General features: G+C 36.2%; 1 protein-coding gene across 1 annotated transcript in view; it reads right to left on the bottom strand.

The window, feature by feature from the left end:
- The window catches only part of CCDC178 (coiled-coil domain containing 178), a 362,657-nt gene that overhangs the window by 336,283 nt on the left and 8,970 nt on the right, over window positions 1-17,404 (bottom strand). Inside the window, exon 3 of the mRNA XM_019930330.2 lies at window positions 16,894-17,033. Coding sequence (XP_019785889.1) covers window positions 16,894-17,033 — 140 coding nt within the window. The remainder of the gene's footprint in view (window positions 1-16,893; window positions 17,034-17,404) is intronic.

Here is a 17,404-nt window from a genome sequence, read left to right on the forward strand (position 1 = left end):
CATTTTCCCCATTACCTCCTACTCAGTTCTCTCTTCTAAACAGATTTTGGTATTTGCTATACTGCCGGAATTTTCTTGGGCCAACAGTATAAGAGACTCAATGGAATCTTAAAAAAAACCCTGGAGAGACTAAATTCACCTGCATAAGAAAAAACCGATGAATGCAATTGTTTGAAATCTCAGTGGGTGTTTACATGTAACATAACAAGCTTATTCTAAAATTTATATGTACCAAGAATAGTCAAAGTTTAAAAAAGGAAGAAAAGAGGGAACTACCATATCAAGTATCAAAACATATTATAAAGCATGTAAATTAGTAAAATGAGGTATTGTAAATTAGTAAAATGAGGTATTATAATAGAAAGATAAAATTAACCAGTGGAACAAAGAAGCCAGAAATAAATATACTCATATATAAAAACTTGATATATGATTGATGTGATATAGCTGATTTCTAAGAAATGACTGGATTTTGCAATAAAATTGATGTTGATAAAAATAATTTTCCATATTTTTACAAATGAAAATACCTACCTATTCCATTCTCTCACACACAAAATAAATTCACATTGTTAAACAATTAATCTCAAGTAAAAAACTTCAAAATTTTAAAATAAAGGAAAAATTTTCTAAGAAATAGTGAAAAGATTTCTTAAACAAGTTCCAAAACACTTAAAATAAAGGGAAAATGATAAATTTAAGTACATTAAAATTAAGAACTTTTTTTAATAAAAGATAACATAAAAGGACAAGTCAAATGAGAGAATATATTTAAAATCTACACAACAAACTAAAGATAATCATTTATTCCTACAAGTCAATAAGAAATTACAAATAAACCAGAAAGAAAATGGCAAATGATAAACAGGCAGAGAAAAGAATGAACATTTTATGAGTATATTAATAGATGCTAAACTAATTAATAATTGGGAAAAATGACATCACTTGATTATGGAAACTCAAGAGTCCTACATAGTGCAGATACCTGTAATCAGGCTAACTTATGTGATACTAGTTCTAAGAAGCCATTTGAAGCTGAAGTATCACAAGAAAGGAAATTGGTTAAGAGACATTTTAATGTACTGTGACATAACTGTCCCAAATTTTAAAGTGAATAATGCTTAATTGAGTGAGTAATGCTTAATTAATATTCTGTTTGATCCTCTTTATAGCACATTTTCTATGATATAGAAAATGATGTATTTTATAATGATAAAAACATGCTACCTAAATTTTTAGAAATAGAGTTATATTTGGTACGGAGAAATATATTAAGATGAAAAACTTACCCTCGCAACATTTATTTTTAAAGATTTTTTTTTATATAGTCCATTTTTTGAAGTCTTTATTGAATTTGTTACAATATTGCTTCTGTTTTATGTTTTGGTTTTTTGGCCACGAAGCATGTGGGATCTTAGCTCCCCGACCAGGGATCGAAACCACACCCCCTGCATTGGAAGGCAGTCTTAACCACTGGATCACCAGGGAAGTCTTGACCCTCACAACATTTTTGTAGAGGTAAGTGATAAAGCAATAAAGAAAAATTATTTTAATCGGTTTTTGATCTGATGGTAGAAGGCAAAATTTCAGGTACCTAGTAATCAAATTATCAGGATACTTAAATGGTTCACATAGGGAAGGCCTACAATACCAGAGGAAAATTTGAGTTTCCCATGTATAGCTTCCTATCTGAAATATTTAGACAAGTCTTAGAAATCTCTCGAAGTCACTTTAAATTATTTTTAATAAAATTGCTGTTATTATTAAGCTTAGAATATTACTTACCACCATAAATATTTGAGATATTTAGAAATATTGATTACGACTTATAATCAATTTTATCCAACTAACCACAAAATCCTATGCATTTCCTATTTCTGTCTCTTTCAAAGAGCAAAGAGAAACAAAAGGGGGGGACTAAAAATGTCAAATTGGACATACTTTAAATATGTATGATATTAAGAGTCATCAAATTATGGGTGAAATAAAATACTTTATTTACTTATAGCTCTAAACCACATTGCCCACAAACTCCTGCTTGATACATGTAACATTCTAACTGACCCTGATTTTTTAACTCCATATTTTTATTGGAAATTATTACCAAATATTTTGAATATTTAAATGCTATTTAAGTTCTTGAGACAAAGAAAGTATTCATAAAACCTTCTAAATATTTTCTACTCGAAAAAATTAACTTCATGTTGGGAATCTCCCTTCTACTGTAAAATATTTGTAGATGCGAGTACTAACGCTGAATACTATCTCCCACAACTGTGACCTACTTTCATCTGAAAAGACTACTCATACCTTTAAACTCACAGTCAATAGGGGGTTTCCTATAATTACCCTATTCAAAAGTCCAAATCATCTCAAAAGCACAGGCAATATTTATCAAACAACACACCAAATTATTTTTAAACTTAAGAACAAGTACATTCTTCCCATGCATTTAAAAGCACGTGCAAAATCTGACACAATTTTTAAAAAATCATTCCTGAATCCACTCATTCAGAAGTATTTAATGCCTATAATCTGCCAGGTTTTAGTAGGTACTATGGTTAGTGGTGACTTATAAATAGACTTTAACTTCCTAGATCTTACAATCACATAGGACAGAGATATGAAGAAACAAATAAAATACACTGCTAATTTGGTCAGTAAAATGTCATATGAGATTCAAGGGAAGACAGCTATCCAAAGCTTTGGAGGGCAAAGGTAGTTTGTGGGAAGAAATGAGGGTTAAACAGAGATAAGAGAAGATGCATGGGTTAAGGTCCAGGGTTAAGAGAGTTAATCAAAGCTAAAATAGAGTATATGAAGGGACATGAAGCTTAAGAGTAAATATTATTTTATAAAGGACATTTATGTCATGTCAAGGAATATGAAATAAGCACTGTGACATGAGACATTCAGAGGAGGGTTTTAGGTAGATTACTGGCAACAATACATTTAGAAAAGAGAAGGCATATGGCCTATTTTATGGAAGAAGGAAGGGAGGAGGAAATGACTAAAGCAGAGGTACCAGTGAAGGGCTCTTACAGTAACACTGGCAAAAATGAGAATGGCCTGAATGAAGATCCTACAGTATGGATGGGAAGAACTGTCTGCATTTGACACACATTCTAGAGGTGGAATCAAAACAAATTAGTAGGAGACTAGTTCAACATGGTGGAGTAGAAGAACATGCGCTCATTCCCTCTTGCGAGAGCACTGGAATCACAACTAACTGCTGAACAATCATAGACAGGAAGACACTGGAACTCACCAAAAAAAGATACCCCACATCCAAAGACAAAGGAGAAGCCATATGAGATGGTAGGAGGGGCACAATGACAATAAAATCAAATCCCATAACCATTGGGGGGTCCGGCAACGAGAGGAGGAATTCCCAGAGAATCAGACATTGAAGACTAGTGGGATTTGATTGCAAGACTTCAACAGGACTGGGAGAAACACAGACTCCACTCTTGGAGGACACACACAAAATAGTGTGCACATAATGACCCAGGGGGAAGGAGCAGTGACCCCATAGGAGACTGAACCAGACCCACCTGCTAGTGTTGGAGGGTCTCCTGCAGAAACGGGGGGCATCTGTGGCTCACCGCAGGGACAAGGACACTGGCAGCAGAAGTTCTGGAAAGTACTCCTTGGCATGAGCCCTCCCAGGGTCCACCATTAGCCCCACCAAAGAGCCTGGTAGGCTCCAGTGCTGGGTTGCCTCGGGCCAAACAACCAGCAAGGAGGGAACTCAGCCCCACCCATCAGAGGACAAGCAGATTAAAGTTTTACTGAGCTCTGCCCAACAGAGCAACAACCAGCTCTACGCACCACCAGTCCCTCCCATCAGGAAGCTTGCATAAGCCTCTTAGATAGCCTCATCCACCAGAGGGCAGACAGCAGAAGCAAGAAGAACTACAATCCTACAGCCTGTGGAACAAAAACCACAATCACAGAAAGATAGACAAGATGAAAAGGCAGAGGGCTATATACCAGATGAAGGAACAAGATAAAACCTGAACTAAATGAAGTGGAGATAAGCAGCCTTCCAGAAAAAGAATTCAGAAAAATGATAGTGAAGATGATCCAGGGCCTCGGAAAAAGAATGGAGGCAAAGATCGAGAAGACACAAGAAATGTTTAACGAAGACCTAGAAGAATTACAGAACACCTAGACGAATTAAAGAACAAACAAACAGAGATGAACAATACAGTAACTAAAATGAAAAATACACTAGAAGGAATCAATAGCAGAATAACTGAGGTAGAAGAACAGGTAAGTAACCTGGAAGACAAAATGGTGGAATTCACTGCCACGGAACAGGATACAGAAAAAAGAATGAAAAGAAATGGGGCTTCCCGGGTGGTGCAGTGGTTGAGAGTCTGCCTGCCGATGCAGGGGACGCAGGTTCGTGCCCCGGTCCGGGAAGATCTCACATGCCACAGAGCGGCTAGGCCCGTGAGCCATGGCCACTGAGCCTGCACGTCTGGGGCCTGTGCTCCGCAACGGGAGAGGCCACAACAGTGAGAGGCCCACATACCACAAAAAAAAAAAAAAAAAAAAAAAGAAAAAAAGAAACGAAGACAGCCTAAGAGACCACTGGGACAACATTAAACACACTAACATTTGCATTATAGGGGTCCCAGAAGGAGAAGATAGACAGAAGCGACCCAAGAAAACATTTGAAGAGACTATAGTTGAAAATTTCCCTAACATGGGAAAGGAAATAGCCACCCAAGTCCAGGATCACAGAGAGTCCCAGGCAGGATAAACCCAAGGAGAGACATGCCAAGACACATAGTAATCAAATTGACAAAAATTAAAGACAAAGAAAATTATTAAAAGCAGCAAGGGAAAAATGACAAATAACATACAAGGGAACTCCCATAAGGTTAACAGCTGATTTCTCAGCAGAAACTCTATAAGCCGGAAGGGAGTATCATGATATATTTAAAGTGATGAAAGGGAAGAACCTACGACCAAGGTTACTCTACCCAGCAAGGATCTCATTCAGATTTTTTTTTTTTTTTTCCGGTACGCGGGCCTCTCACTGTTGTGGCCTCTCCTGTTGCGGAGCACAGGCTCCGGACGCGCAGGCCCAGCGACCATGGCCCACGGGCCCAGCCGCTCCGCGGCACGTGGGATCCCCCTGGACCGGGACATGAACCCGCGTCCCCTACATCGGCAGGCGGACTCCCAACCACTGCGCCACCAGGGAAGCCCCTCATTCAGATTTGACAGAGAAATCAAAAGCTTTACAGACAAGCAAAAGCTAAGAGAATTCAGGACCACCAAACTGGCTCTACAACAAATGCTGAAGGAACTTCTCTAGGTGGGAAAAATAAGAGAAGAAAAGGACCTACAAAAACAAACCCAAAACAATTAAGAAATTGGTAATAGGAACATACATATCGATAATTACCTTAAATGGGATTGGATTAAATGCCCCAACCAAAAGACACAGGCTTGCTGAATGGATACAAAAACAACACCCATATACATGCTGTTGACAAGAGACCCACTTCAAACCTAAGGACACATACAGACTGCAAAAGAGGGGATGTAAAAAGATATTCCATGCAAATGGACATCAAAAGAAAGCTGGAGTAGCAATACTCATATTAGATAACATAGACTTTAAAATAAAGAACGGTACAGGAGACAAGGAAGGACACTACATATTGATCAAGGGATCAATCCAAGAAGAAGATATAAGAATTATAAATATATATGCACCCAACATAGAAGCACCTCAGTACATAAGGCAAATGCTAACAGCTGTAGAAGAGGAAATTGACAGTAACACAATAATAGTGGGGGACTTTAACACCTCACTTACACCAATGGACAGATCATCCAGACTTAAAATTAATAAGGAAACATAAGCTTTAAATGACACAATAGACTAGATAGATTTAATTGATATTTATAGGAGATTCCATCCGAAAACAGCAGATTACACTTTCTTCTCAAGTGCACATGGACCATTCTCCAGGATAGATATCATCTTAGGTAACAAATCAAGCCTCGGTAAATTGAAGAAAACTGAAATCATATCAAGCATCTTTTCCAACAACAATGATATGAGATTAGAAATAAATTACAAGGGAAAAGAAATGTAAAAAGCACAAACACATGGAGGCTAAACAATACATTGGTAAATAACCAAGAGATCACTGAAGAAATCAGAGGAAATCGAAAAATACCTAGAGACAAATGACAATGAAAACACAGCGACCCAAAACCTATGGGATGCAGCAAAAGCAGTTCTAAGAGTGAGGTTTAAAGCAATACAATCCTAACTCAAGAATCAAAAAAAATCTCAAATAAACAATTTAACCTTACATTTAAAAGAACCAGAGAAAAAAAAACAAACAAGACCCAAAGTTACAAGGAAAGAGATCACAAAAATCAGAGCAGAAATAAATGAAACAGAAACAAAGGAAACAGTAAGAAAGATAAATAAAGCTAAAAGCTGGTTCTTTGGGAAGATAAACAAAATTGATAAACCTTTAGCCAGACTTATCAAGAAAATGAGGGAGAGGAATCAAATCAATAAAATTAGAAATGAAAAAGGAGAAGTTCCAACGGACACCGCAGAAATACACAGCATCATAAGAGACTACTACAAGCAACTCTATGCCAATAAAATGGACGACCTGGAAGAAATGGACAAATTCTTAGAAAATTATAACCTACCAAGACTGAACCAGGAAGAATTAGAAAATATGAACAGAACAATCACAGGTAATGAAATTGAAACTGTAATTAAAAATCTTCCAACAAACACAAGTCCAGGACCAGATGGCTTCACAGGTGAATTCTATCAAACATTTAGAGAAGAGCTAACACCCATCCTTCTCAAACTCTTTCAAAAAATTGCAGAGGAAGGAACACTCTCAAACTCATTCTACGAGGCCACCAACACTGATACCAAAACCAGACAAAGATACTACAAAAAAAGAAAATTACAGACCAGTATCATTGATGAATATAGAGGCAAAAATCCTCAACAAAATACTAGCAAACAGAATCCAACAATACATTAAAAGGATCACAGACCATGATCAAGTGGGATTTATCCCAGGAATACAAGGATTTTTCAATATACACAAATCAATCAATGTGATACAACTTATTAACAAACTGAAGAATAAAAACCATAAGATCATCTCAATACATGCAGAAATAGCTTTTGACAAAATTCAACACCCATTTATGATAAAAACTCTCTAGAGAGTGGGCATAGAGGGAACCTACCTCAACATAATAAAGGCCATATATGACAAACCCAAAGCCAATATCATTCTCAATGGTGAAATACTGAAAGCATTTCCTCTAAGATCAGGAACAATACAAAGATGCCCACTCTCGCCACTATTATTCAACATAGCTTTGGAAGTCCTAGCCATGGCAGTCAGAGAAGAAAAAGAAATAAAAGGAATACAAATCAGAAAAGAAGAAGTAAAGCTGTCATTGTTTGCAGACGACATGATCCTATACATAGAGAATCCTAAATATGCTACCAGAAAAGTACTAGAGCTAATCAATGAATTTGGCAAAGTAGCAGGATACAAAATTAATGCACAGAAATCTCTTGCATTCCTATACACTAACAATGAAAAATCTGAAAGAGAAATTAAGGAAACACTCCCATTTACCATTGCAACAAAAAGATTAAAGTACCTAGGAATAAACCTTCCTAAGGAGACAAAAGACCTGTATGCAGAAAGCTAGAAGACAGTGATGAAAGAAATTAAAGATGATAGAAACTGATGGAGCGATATACTACGCTCTTGGATTGGAAGAATCAACATTGTGAAAATGACTATACTACCCAAAGCAATCTACAGATTCAAAGCAATCCCTATCAAATTACCAATGGTATTCTCACAGAATTAGAACAAAAAATATTACAATTTGTATGAAAACACAGAAGACTACGAATAGCCAAAGCAATCTGGAAAAAGAAAAATGGAGCTGGAGGAATCATGCTCCCCAACTTCAGCCTATAATACAAAGCTACGGTAATCAAGACACTATGGTACTGGCACAAAAACAGAAACATAGATCAATGGAACAGGATAGAAAGCTCAGAGGTAAACCCATGCACCTATGGTCACTTAATCTATGACAAAGGAGGCAAGAATATCCAATGGAGAAAAGACAACCTGTTCAATAAGTGGTGCTTGGAAAACTGGACAGCTACATTTAAAAGAATGAAATTAGAACACTCCCTAACACCACACACAAAAAAACTCAAAATGGATTAGAGACCTAAATGTAAGACTGGACACTATAAAACTCTTAGTGGAAAACATAGGAATAACACTCTTTGACATAAATGACAGCAAGATCTTTTTTGATCCACTTCCCAGAGTAATGGAAATAAAAACAAAATGGGGGTGGGGTTCCCTGGTGGCGCAGTGGTTGAGAGTCCACCTGCCAATGCAGGGGACACGGGTTCGTGCCCCAGTCCGGGAGGATCCCACATGCCACAGAGCAGACGGGCCCATGAGCCATGGCCGCTGGGCATGTGTGTCTGGAGCCTGTGCTCCGCAGCGGGAGAGGCCACAACAGTGAGAGGCCTGCGCACCGCAAAAAATAATAATAATAAAAAAATAAAAATAATAAAAATAAACAAATGGGACCTAATGAAACTTAAATGCTTTTGCACTGCAAAGGAAACCATAAACAAGACGAAAAGACACCCTAAGAATGGGAGGAAATATTCGCAAATGAATCAACGCACAAAGGATTAATCTCCAAAATATATAAACCGCTCATGCAGCTCAATATTTTTTTTCAAAAGCATATAATATTTACTCTTTATAGATCAACAGGCTACATGCTCTTTTCTGTTTTTCTTTACAAACCTTAAAAATGTTAACACCATTCTAAGCTCATTGGCATTACAAATACAGGCTTTGGGCTGAAGTTGGCCCATGGGCTGTAATTGGTTGATTCTTACTACAAAACATTCTCCATGCAGCTCAGTATTAAACAAAATACAACCAATCAAAAAATGGGCAGAAGACATAGACATTACTCCAAAGAAGACATTCAGATGGCCAAGAGGCACATAAAAAGCTGCTCAACAGCACTAATTATTAGAGAAATGCAAATCAAAACTACAATGAGGTATCACCTCACACCAGTTAGAATGGGCATCATCAGAAAATCTACAAACAACAAATGCTGGAGAGGGTGTGGAGAAAAGGGAACCCTCTTGCACTGTTGGTGGGAATGTAAACTGATACAGCCACTATGGAGAACAGTATGAAGGTTCCTTAAAAAACTAGAAAAAGAACTACCATATGACCCAGCAATCCCACTACTGGGCATATACCCAGCGAAAACCGTAATTCAAAAAGACACATGCACCCCAATGTTCACTGCAGTACTATTTACAATAGCCAGGTCATGGAAGCAACCTAAATGCCCATCGACAGACGAATGGATAAAGAAGATGTGGTACGTATATACAACGAATATTACTTAGCCATAGAAAGGAACAAAATTGGGTCCTTTGTAGAGACATGGATGGACCTAGAGTCTGTCATACAGAGTGAAGTAAGTCAGAAAGAGAAAAACAAACATCATATATTCACGCATATATGCGGAATCTAGAAAAATGCTACAGATGAACTGGTTTTCAAGGTAGAAACAGAGACACAGATGTAGAGAACAAACGTATGGACACCAAGGAGGGGAGAGCAGGGCGGGTGGTGGTGGTGGTGTGATGAATTGGGAGATTGGGATTGACATATATACACTAATATGTATAAAATAGATAATAATAAGAGCCTGCTGTATAAAAAATAAAATTTAATTTAAAAAACCAAAAAATTAGTAATTGTATATAAAGGAAAAGTGAACAGTCATTATAATTAATCAACTTTCTGGCTTAGGTTACTGGGTGAATAATGTTCCTTTAATTGTACCTGGGAACACAGAAGAAAGAAATAACTACTTTCATATGTTTTGAATTTGAGGTGCTTCAAAGATATATATAAAAAGATGTTCAGTAGGCATTGGGTATATGGGTCTTATAAAAAAAGTGAAATCTGAGCTGGGAATCTCAAATTGGTATAAGCATACAGTACATAAATAAAATAACATACATTCAAATGGTATTATCCAAAGGGAGAGTAAAATGAGAAGAGGACATGTCTGGGGAGCACGAGTATTTTCAATATGGTCAGAGGAAAAATGATCTGCCATACAGACTGGAGGGAATATCTACCAAAATAGGAATAAAGCCTGTTAGAGTCAAGTTAGCAAAAGACATTTAAAAAAAAAAATAGAAATGGGATTTTTCCAGAAGGAGAAAGTGGTCAACAGTTTCATTTTCAACACTACACAGAATAAAATTTTCCATTTTACTCACTTTAATGTGGTGTATACGCACAGGTGCCTGTACATTTCAGTGTCGTATTCAACAATGCATAAGTTACTGCTGCATAATAAGCCACTCTTAAACTTAGTGGCTATAAATATTCCCCGTTTTATTTGCTCATAATTTTGTGAGTCACCATGTAAGATGGGCTCAGCTGTGTGGTTTTTATGGTCACTAATGTGACCTCAAACTAATGCAGTCATCTGGCAGCTTGACTAGGATAGAATTGTTCAAAACAACTTCACTCAAAAGTCTGATGGTTTGTGCTTGCTGTGAGTTGGGTCTGTCTCTCTACTTGGTCATTCATCCTCAAAGAGGCTAGATTATGCTTCTTTACCTGGGGAACTTACAGCAGCAAGAGAGTGAAAGCGGAAGCTTCAAGGCTTCTTGATACTTTGCTTAGCAGTTATATGACATTTCTTCTGACATATTTGTTCAAAACAAGTCACAAGTCCAGTCTATGTTTAAAGGTTGAGAGAATAGACTGTCAATGGAAGGAGGTATAAAGGAGGAGGGTAGTCATTTTTAATCCACCATTATCTTACCATTGACTCCAAGGATATACATGTCTCCTATACGTAAAATGTATCAAAGATTTAAATATAAGTGCTAAAACCATAAAACTCAAAGAAGAAAACATAAAGGTAAATCTTCATCACCTGGGATTTGGTAATGAATTCTTAGATATGACAACAAAAGCATGAGCAACAAAAGAAAAAACAGATAAACTGAACTTCGTCAAAATTAAAAACTTTTGTACATCAGGGAACATGATCAAGAAAGTGAGACAACCTACGTAACTGGAGAAAATGTTCACAAATCATATATTTGATTAGGGGCTAGTAATCCAAAATATATAAAGAACTCTCACAACTCAAGAACAAAAATATTTGAGCTATGAAGAAGAGTTTGGTGGTTCTCAATAAGTTAAACATACAACTACCATATGACAAAGTAATTCTACCCCTAGGTATATACCCAAAAGAATTGAAAACAGGTGCTCAAATAAATCCTTGTATATGAAGGTTCATTTCAGCCATATTTACAATAGACAAAAGGTAGAAACAACCCAAATGTCCATTAACAGATGAACAGTTAAAGAAATTGTCGTATATACATACAGTGGAATATTATTAAGCCATAAAAAAGGAAGTACTGATACATGGTGCAATGCAGATGAACCTGAAAATGTTATGCTAAGCAAGAGAAGCCAGACACAAAAGATCACATATTGTATGATTTCCTTTATACAAAAACTCCAGAAAAGGTAAATACATAGAAATAGAAAGCAGAGTGTGGTTGCCAGGCCAGAGTAGAGAGCTAAATGAGGATTAAATCTTTAATGTGTGTGAGGCTTTATTTTGCAGTGGTGAAAATGTCCTAGAACTAGATAGAAGTGGTGACAGCACAACTTTGCAAATGTACTAAATGCTGCCAAGTTGTTCACTTTAAAACGGTTAATTTTATGTTACGTGAATTTCATCTCAAATAAGCCTAAAAAATTAAAATAAAGTATGAACTACAGTTAGTAATAATGTACAAATATTGGTTCATTAATTACAACAAATGTACCATACTACAAATGTACTGCACTAATGTAAGAGATTATGCAATGTAAGTATATATGAAATCTCTGTATCATCATCCCAATTTTTCTAGATGTCTCAATCTGTTCTAAAATAAAGTTTATTTTAAAAAACCAATACTATTTAGGAGAATATAAAAAATTACCTAACTAAAAGAAATTATGTTAAATAAAAAAAAAAAAGAATATGGCCACAGCTTTTAAGTTGTGGGGTTAAACCCAATGAGATTAATATGAAACCCTGAAGTTCTTAGGAGAATTGAAACATTTTGGCCTAAAAAACAAGAGAGAGTTCAAAATACAAAAAAGCTTCTGAGCTTCCAGCTTATTATGGCAGTGTTATGGACTGAGCTGTCTGCCCCCAAAATTCATATGTTGAAGCCTTAATCTCCAATGTGACTATATTAGCAGATAAAGTTAAATGATGTCACAAGGGTGGGGTCCTAATACAATAACACCTGTGTTCTTATAAGAAGGGGAAGAGACACCAGAGCTCTCTCTCAACATATGGACACAGAGGAAAGGCCATGTGGGGACACAATGAGAAGGAGGCTGGTTACAAACCAGGAAGAGATTCCCCAATAGAACCCAACACTGACAGCACCTTGACCTTGGACTTCCAGCCTCTAGAAGAACTGTGAGAAAATAAATTTCTGTTGTTTAAGCCACCAGGTCTATGGTATTTTGTTATGGCAGCATGAGCAGACTAATACAGGAAAAAGCCTGAGATAGCTATTCAGGTCTATTATGAAAATCAAAGAGCAAAGAGCTCTGATAGTAGATGAAAGAGACAAGGAGAACAACAAATTCAGAAACTATTCCCAGGAAGCAGAACTGAGTCCTAAACCAAGAAACATTCCTTGGTTCCAGGTGTGGTAGACCTAACATCATGTGCTCTGATAAATTTCAAAATTTTATGCATTAGTGAAAGCTATGTGCCTTTCATTCCTCCCCTTATGTAAATGAGAATGTTTTTTGTGATGATTCTGTATGCTAAGTATGCAGGAACAGTATTTAACTTCTCATTTTAATTCATATATTTCTGGGTCAAAAAGAAGATGCACCTAAGAAATACTGCCTGCGTCAGATCTTTTGCAGTATGTGTGACCATGGACGTCTGCATGATACCATTATGGAATAAAACTTTTGGAGAGCTGGTGATTATAGTTTGCATTTGGATGGACGGTTCATCATGTTGCCAATGGACTAGCTAATAGATTGCTACATAAATAGTTCCCAAAGAATCATGTCTCCTGGCATCCACATTTTCTCTAATACTCTACTGGATTAACAGGGGGACTGATTATAGGCTTGGCTTTGGCCAGTGGGACTTGAGCAAACATAACACAAGCAAAGCTTTACTAAGCACTTACCCATTGAGATTTGTCCTCTTAAAATACTCTCCCAACCACCAGGCATGTGAGCGAGGCCATTCTTATCTCTATTTCCAGTTGACTTAGCAGATATGTGCAGCCACATGATCGGCCCCAGGCAAGAACCAACAAAATTATCCAGCTGAGCCCAGAACAAACTGCTCAATGGTAACCAAATAAATGCTTCTTCTAGCCAGGAAGTTTTAGAGTGTGTGTGTTTGTGTGTGTGTGCACGTGCACACGCTTGTAGCAATAGATAACAGAAAAAACAGTGGTTATTTTTCTGAAGATATTTTCATTAGAATAATGAGGACCAAATACAGATTGCAATGAATAAATGGGTAACTGAGAGGTGAGGGATCAGAAATAGTAAATTTAGGCAACTCTTTTCAGATGTCTCACGGAATGAGAAGAGAAAGTGAAAAGGGGATATATTTAAAGGGATGTATGGGATGAAAAAATTTCTTGAAAACAGGACAAATGTCAATATTTTAAACGTTGACAGGAGTGAGTTAATAAAAAAGGAGATTTGGAACACAGGATGGTTGGAACAACGCCTGATGGAACAAGATCCTTGCAAAGGCACAAGACAGAACACAGGTGAAGGGAGAGCCATTGTGTGTGGGGGGGGAATCTTCCATGGAAGGACAAAGGGAATTATGTTTGTGGAATTCAAGGACGTGCATAGGTGAGATAACAGGGGTTTGAGGCATTTCTGTTATTTTATCTCCTATTTTCTTCGGGAAGTAAGAGATGACTGAGTAGTGAGGTGGAGGATTTGGAAACCTGAACAAAAGAGAGGACTAGAGTAGCCACCAAAGAATACTAGGGAAAGTTCTGATTGACAAATAGAATAATATCAGAGCACTATGAAAGGTCCCATTGAGGCTGGAAACCATGAGTGCATAATATCTCAGATTTGGATTATTGTGTAATGCTCTCCATCACTATTCAGCCGCCTGGGTGTAGGAGTGAAGATGGCTGACCATCAGAGAGAGCTCATTAGATTTGGCACTTTGTCAGACTGAAAGGACGGCAGGATAAAGAAGTAAAGGACCAAATATACCAATTGGTGAGTGTTTTAAGAGATGAACTGGTTAGGCAAGGAAGTAAAAGAAAATGGGTATGATAGAATGGGAAATGGTAGATGTGTCAGGTTTGAAGTTTCAAATGAAATAGAATTAACAGAATGAGAGAACTCAAAGTATTTGGTCAAGAAGGTCAGATGATCAAACATTAGGTTTCGGAGTTAAAAACGGATACAAAATGGTGTAAGCAAAGCAACGTTTTCCAAGTATAAGCATTTTAACATTCATGTTATTGGGTCCTCATAGCTGACATACCTTCAGGCATAGAGGTGACTCAGTACAGTGGTGAACAGAGTGGTCATAGGTCTCAGATACACCTAGTGTGTATCTGTAGTGTGGATGCTAGCTCTGGGAGAAAGGAGAAATCAACCTTTGCAATCATTTTCCTCATCCATAATTGGGGATAATGGCACTTTCTACCTCACAAGGTTTCCATAAAGATTCAATAAAATCATGCATATTAATTGTTTAATACAGCCTATGATATACAGTAAGCACTTAATAAACATTATCTTTATTATCATTGTTATTAATGATACAGTTATTATTATTGTATAATATATTCTTTATATTTTAAAGAATGATTTCTAAATACTTTCTCTCTAAGCCATTCTTTTAAATCATAGTAGCATCTTAATGACTTATATTGATCAAATGCAGAAGAAATTTTCAATTTAGTAGAGATCATTCCAAATTAAATAAAACTATCTCTATTCTAGGAGTCTGGGAGAATCAGGTGGAAGAAAAATAAAACCAAAACTCTTATTTGTATAGGAAGTTATCCAGGTGATTATTTCCATCATTTTTCCATGTCTTCTCATTCTTTGCAAAAAGGAGTATAGATAAAATGTTCACAGTAACTCTACTCTGAAAAATTTTCTTTTCAAGATTCAGAATTGCAGTTAAACGTCTATGAGTGGATGAACAAACTTAATAGCAGCTGGCTCATTTACATAATATATTTACACAAAAAGGCTGGTTTTTCAGTTTTCCTGAAGATAAGCTATAAAATATCTTAGCTTATTTTGTGAATTACTTTTATCTAAGGTAATATTTTAGCTGGCGCATTATCCATAGTGTTTAGCAGTTCATTAACTGCTCAGAATCCCAAGCAGGATTGGGTAATGAACATGGGCTTTGTCAAAGAGGGAGTGTGTTCAAATCCCAATTCTGTCATGACCTTGAACAAGACTCTCAACTACTTTAAATTATTATTTCCCCATCTATCAGTTAGACATAACATTAACAATTCAACAACAGTTTTGAGTTATTACAATGGTTTATAATAGCTATTATAGTACAGTTACTATAATTGTTTATTAAAATACCTATTAATCTATTTTCATCATTTTTAACAACATGCATAATTGTTAATTAAAACACATGTGATGTGTATCATATTAATATTAATTCTCTTCTATCTATTTAATATACTCTTCAAGGCCCACGCCACCAAGAGACCTGTGACCTGCGAAGCATTCTGTGAAGGGGTATTCTGGTTTGGGGAAACAAAAAAGCAACAGAGATAAATATAATACTAATACAGAATGATATAAATAATATTGTAGAAATAACAATACACATAGCTAATATCATATGCTAGCACTTTATCTAACACAATATTATTATCACGATTCCCATCTAAGTTCACAGAATATATGGCTCTAAGGGCTGTGATCTTAAAGACGGCACTCTAATGCCTCTGGAAGGAAACTACACCCTAGATCAAGCATGATGAGGGCCCATCAGAACTCTCTCAGAGCCAGATCCAGTAACAGCGGTGAAGGAAGGGAAATAGCACAAATCTCTGACAAACTTATCTTCCTGTTTGGGCAGCGTAGTTGTGCATTAATTGCTTAGAAACATAATATTAATAAAATGTATGAGAAGGTTTTTTAATCATTCCTAAATCATCCTTTGAAAATAACTGAAAGTTTCAGTAATTTCAAGATTGAACTCCCTTCAGAATAATAAAGGCAAACTTCATCAGTTTAAAAAGACAAAGGAAGAATCATTATATTCTCTTTTAACAGACCTGTTGAGTATTTCTTTAGAACAAAATAACTCATTAAAGAGGGCATTCTGTCCTTTTATACACCAATGTACTCAGCTAATCATCTAATCAGTTTAGTGTCCCTAAAAAGGATGTAAATGCTATTTATTTACTAGTCAAGTTGGCTATGGAAATTACTACTTAGCATGATTGCCTGTGGATAAAGAACAAACACGTAGGGAAAAAAAAATCTATTTAATAAGGTCATTTCACCCTTCTGAAATGACACTATCAAAAACATGTCTAGATTAGTAAATTATGTAACTGAGCCAAGATTCTATAAAGTAGTCCAAGAATCATTAAAAAAAATAATAATTCCCCGGGTTCTTTAAGTAACAGACACTTATAGGCCTTATAGAGCTTACAAAAATGTTAGCATGTTAATTATCACTTACCTTTTTCAGATGCTTCTGTATTTTAGACTCCACATCTTCAATGTGTGAAATCACTTTGTTGACACATGGTGCTGGGATGTTTACTAAAGCACAGCTTTTACGTCGGCATGGGTGGCTAAAGTAAATGCCTGCATTCACCCCTATAGATAAAGCAGACAGAGGACATCAGTTCACAGTCATATACAGAATAGTAAACCCTGATGTTCAGAATGTACAAAAAGTATTCTGCTTTACTAGTACTAACACTCAAATTTTCTTTAATCAACAGATTGATAAATGTCAGAGAATTATAGAATTAAGCTTCAAATAATCTGAAAGCTAAAATAAAATGATCATTTATAACTTAAACGGTAACAAATAAAAATAAATCTAAGAAGCAAGAATAAAACTTCAAGCAAGTTAAAAAGTTAAAGTGTTCCACAGCATCATGAAAAAATAAAGAAAAAAGGTAGAAACCAGTTAATCCATTTTTCTAAATAGATCCTGAATCACTTAAAAAATGACTTTGACA

This window comes from Tursiops truncatus, chromosome 13 (assembly GCF_011762595.2).
Source record: "Tursiops truncatus isolate mTurTru1 chromosome 13, mTurTru1.mat.Y, whole genome shotgun sequence".
NCBI classification, from domain to species: Eukaryota; Metazoa; Chordata; class Mammalia; order Artiodactyla; family Delphinidae; genus Tursiops; species Tursiops truncatus.